Raw genomic sequence first — 3,224 nt, 5'->3', positions numbered from 1 at the left:
AGAAGATGTGTCCACTGACATTAGGAAATTGATCTTTTCTGGAGCTATATCGTTTCATTACTATCACGATATGGTCTTCTTGATCGATAAATAGTTGTACTCTCAGTCTTAGAGTAGAAAGATCAATAATCTATGCTATGTACTGCATATTTATTTTGGTTTCCAAAAACAATTGAGATTTTGTTTGTCAAAGGGCCCCATGTTCTTGTATTGCCCTGGACCCCGTATGTTTGTAGGCCCGCCCTGCGCCCATCTCGGCGTCGGCACCACCGTGGTTAGTCTCTTCTTCTTATCTTCTTTCTAAAAGAAAAAAGTTCTTACTTGTATGATTTAGATAGATACTTGTGTATTTTTCTTACTTCTATTATTGTTTGTTATTATATAGTGTAATGGTTTTGGTATCCGCCTCCGTCGGCCCTCGTCCTGTCTATGATTCAGATGTGGTATATATTATCTTTTATAACTATTTATTTTATTTAGTGTTTATGACAATTATGCCGACCAACGTGACATAGATTTTTTATCTAGGAGGTATGTGAACCGAAAATTGGAACCGACATACCAATCTTGCCGAGAAGTTAAATTTGGTTTAAAAAGAAAACAGTAACTTGAAAGAAAAATTACAAAGAGTTGAAGAGGAGAAGATGATATTGGAGTTGGATGTTGCCGATGTGCGTGACGATCACAAGATCAAGATGAATGCAATGCGCTTGAAGATTAGAAACATTAGAAAATATGCCATTCATACTGAGGCTTGGTATCATTATGCCGTTGGATCAGTTTGTACCTTAGTTGCGGTTATGATCGCATTTGTTGTTTCATTTAAATTTAGTAGTTTCAATGTATGTTCTAATTAGATGCTCTAGAGAGCTATATGTTGTTCAATAATGAGAACTATGTAAGAACGTTATGTATTTATTTTGGTCACTACTGTATTTTGGCTTTAATGTGATGATGAATTTCTATTAATTTGGTCACTTCTCTATTCATGATATGTTGTAATTATTTTTAATACACGCATCCATGTGGAAACAATTAAATAAGTTCGAAAAAATGAAATGCCTTTTATAACAGATGAGTTTTCGTACGAAACCCTCATACTTCGAAAGAGATTGTCTGATTTATACACGAAATGCATCCAGTTTTGAATCATGTCGAATCATGTGAAGAATAGATCTAGTTAGAATTTCTTGAATCATGTCGAATCATGTGGAATCATGTCGAATCATGTGAAGAATAGATCTTGTTGGAATTTCTTGAATCATGTCTAATCATGTGGAATCATGTTGAATCATGTCGAATCATGTGAAGAATAGATCTTGTTGGCATTTCTTGAATCATGTCGAATCATGTGAAGAATAGATCTTGTTGGAATTTCTTGAATCATGTCGAATCATGTGGAATCATATCAAATCATGTGAAGAATAGATTTTGTTGACATTTCTCGAATCTTGTCGAATCATGTGAAGAATAGATCTTGTTGGAATTTCTTGAATCATGTCGAATCATGTCGAATCATGTGAAGAATAGATCTTGTTCGAATTTCTTGAATCATGTCGAATGATGTGGAATCATGTCGAATCATGTGAAGAATAGATCTTGTTGGAATTTCTTGAATCATGGCGAATCATGTCGAATCATGTGGAAGCATGTGAAGAATAGATCTTGTTGGCATTTCTTGAATCATGTCGAATCATGTGAAGAATAGATATTGTTGGAATTTCTTGAATCATGTGGAATCATGTCGAATCATGTGAAGAATAGATCTTGTTGGAATTTCTTGAATCATGTCGAATCATGTGGAATCATGTTGAATCATGTCGAATCATGTGAAGAATAGATCTTGTTGGAATTTCTTGAATCATGTCGAATCATGTGGAATCATGTCGAATCATCTGAAGAATAAATCTTGTTGGAATTTCTTGAATCATGTCGAATCATGTGGAATCATGTCGAATCATGTGAAGAATAGATCTTGTTGGCATTTCTTGAATCATGTCGAATCGTGTGAAGAATAGATCTTGTTGGCATTTCTTGAATCATGTCGAATCATGTGAAGAATAGATCTTGTTGGAATTTCTTGAATCATGTCGAATCATGTCAAATCATGTGAAGAATAGATCTTGTTGGAATTTCTTGAATCATGTCGAATCATGATGTGGGTGAAGTTGACGAGCTTGAGGAAGACCTTGACGCGGGACTTCTTGGCCGTCTTCTTGGCCGAGTCCTTGCGGATCACCTTCTTCAGGTATTTGGCCAGGCCGGCGACCAGGCAGTGCCCGTAGGTGTGGTCGCGGGTGCCCTCCTCGAACACGCGCACGATCACCGCCTTCTTCCCGACGTACCTGCCCTGCAGCAGGATCACCGCCTTGCCCGGCTTCAGGAACTTCACCATCTTCCTTCTCCTCTCCTCGCGCGCCGCCGCCGCCGGTGGGTTTCGGGTTGGGGGAGGGGTTGGAGGCTGTGGGCGGGGGAAAGCTGGTGGCGTGGTTGGGGAGGAGATTATATAGGGTTGGCGGCGCTAGGGTTTCGCCGAATCATGTGAAGAATAGATCTTGTTTTTGGTGGTTCTTCCCCAAACACCTCGGTCGTGGCAGGCACAGTCCATTCGTGTCGGTTTGTGGCACCAACCGGGACAAAAGACATCCTTTCGTGTCGGTTGGTGGTACAAACCGGGACCAAAGACTCACATTAGTGTCGGTTTGCGGCACAAACCAGGATTAATAGTCTCTTCTTCCCGCCCGTTAGGCTTCTGAAAATTGACCTTTAGTCTCGGTTTGTTCCTCGAACCGGGACAACAGGTTTTCGCATATAAGGCGGGAGTTATCAAATTTTCCCCAACCTCTCCCATTTGCCCAGCAGCGCCGCTGCCGATCCATTCCTCCTCGTCATTGCTGTCGTCCCCGAGCCCTTCGTTGTCGCCGCCCCCGAGCCCGTCGCCGTTGCCGCCCCCGCCCCGAGCCCTTCATCATCGCCGCCCCCGGGCCCGTCGCCGTCCCGACCTCGCCCCGAGCCCATCGTCGTCGCCGCTCCCGAGCCCGTCGCCGCCCCCGCCCCCGCCCCGAGCCCGTCGTCGTCGCCGCCCCCGAGCCCGTCGCCGTCGCCGTCGCTGTCGCCGGCCCGAGCCCGTCACCAACCTCGACCCCGGCCTCGATGCCGACCTCGACTCCGACACCGACCCAAACCTCTGGTGAGACATCACCATGCCTAGGGTTCTTGCTAGG

General features: G+C 43.8%; 1 protein-coding gene across 1 annotated transcript; it reads right to left on the bottom strand.

Annotated features, from left to right (window-relative positions):
• Positions 1 to 2,155: 2,155 nt before the first annotated feature.
• On the bottom strand, positions 2,156 to 2,395 carry LOC123450798 (60S ribosomal protein L27-like; the record flags this gene model as incomplete). The annotated part of the gene is made up of 1 exon (XM_045127884.1): positions 2,156 to 2,395. A coding segment is annotated over exon 1 (240 nt), but the record flags the coding sequence as incomplete, so codon positions are not given.
• Between the last annotated feature and the right edge of the window lie 829 nt (positions 2,396 to 3,224).

Source organism: Hordeum vulgare, chromosome 4H, assembly GCF_904849725.1.
Source record: "Hordeum vulgare subsp. vulgare chromosome 4H, MorexV3_pseudomolecules_assembly, whole genome shotgun sequence".
Taxonomy (NCBI): domain Eukaryota; kingdom Viridiplantae; phylum Streptophyta; class Magnoliopsida; order Poales; family Poaceae; genus Hordeum; species Hordeum vulgare.
Note: the sequence above shows the minus strand (reverse complement) of the source record. Positions and strands in the feature narration are given on the sequence as shown.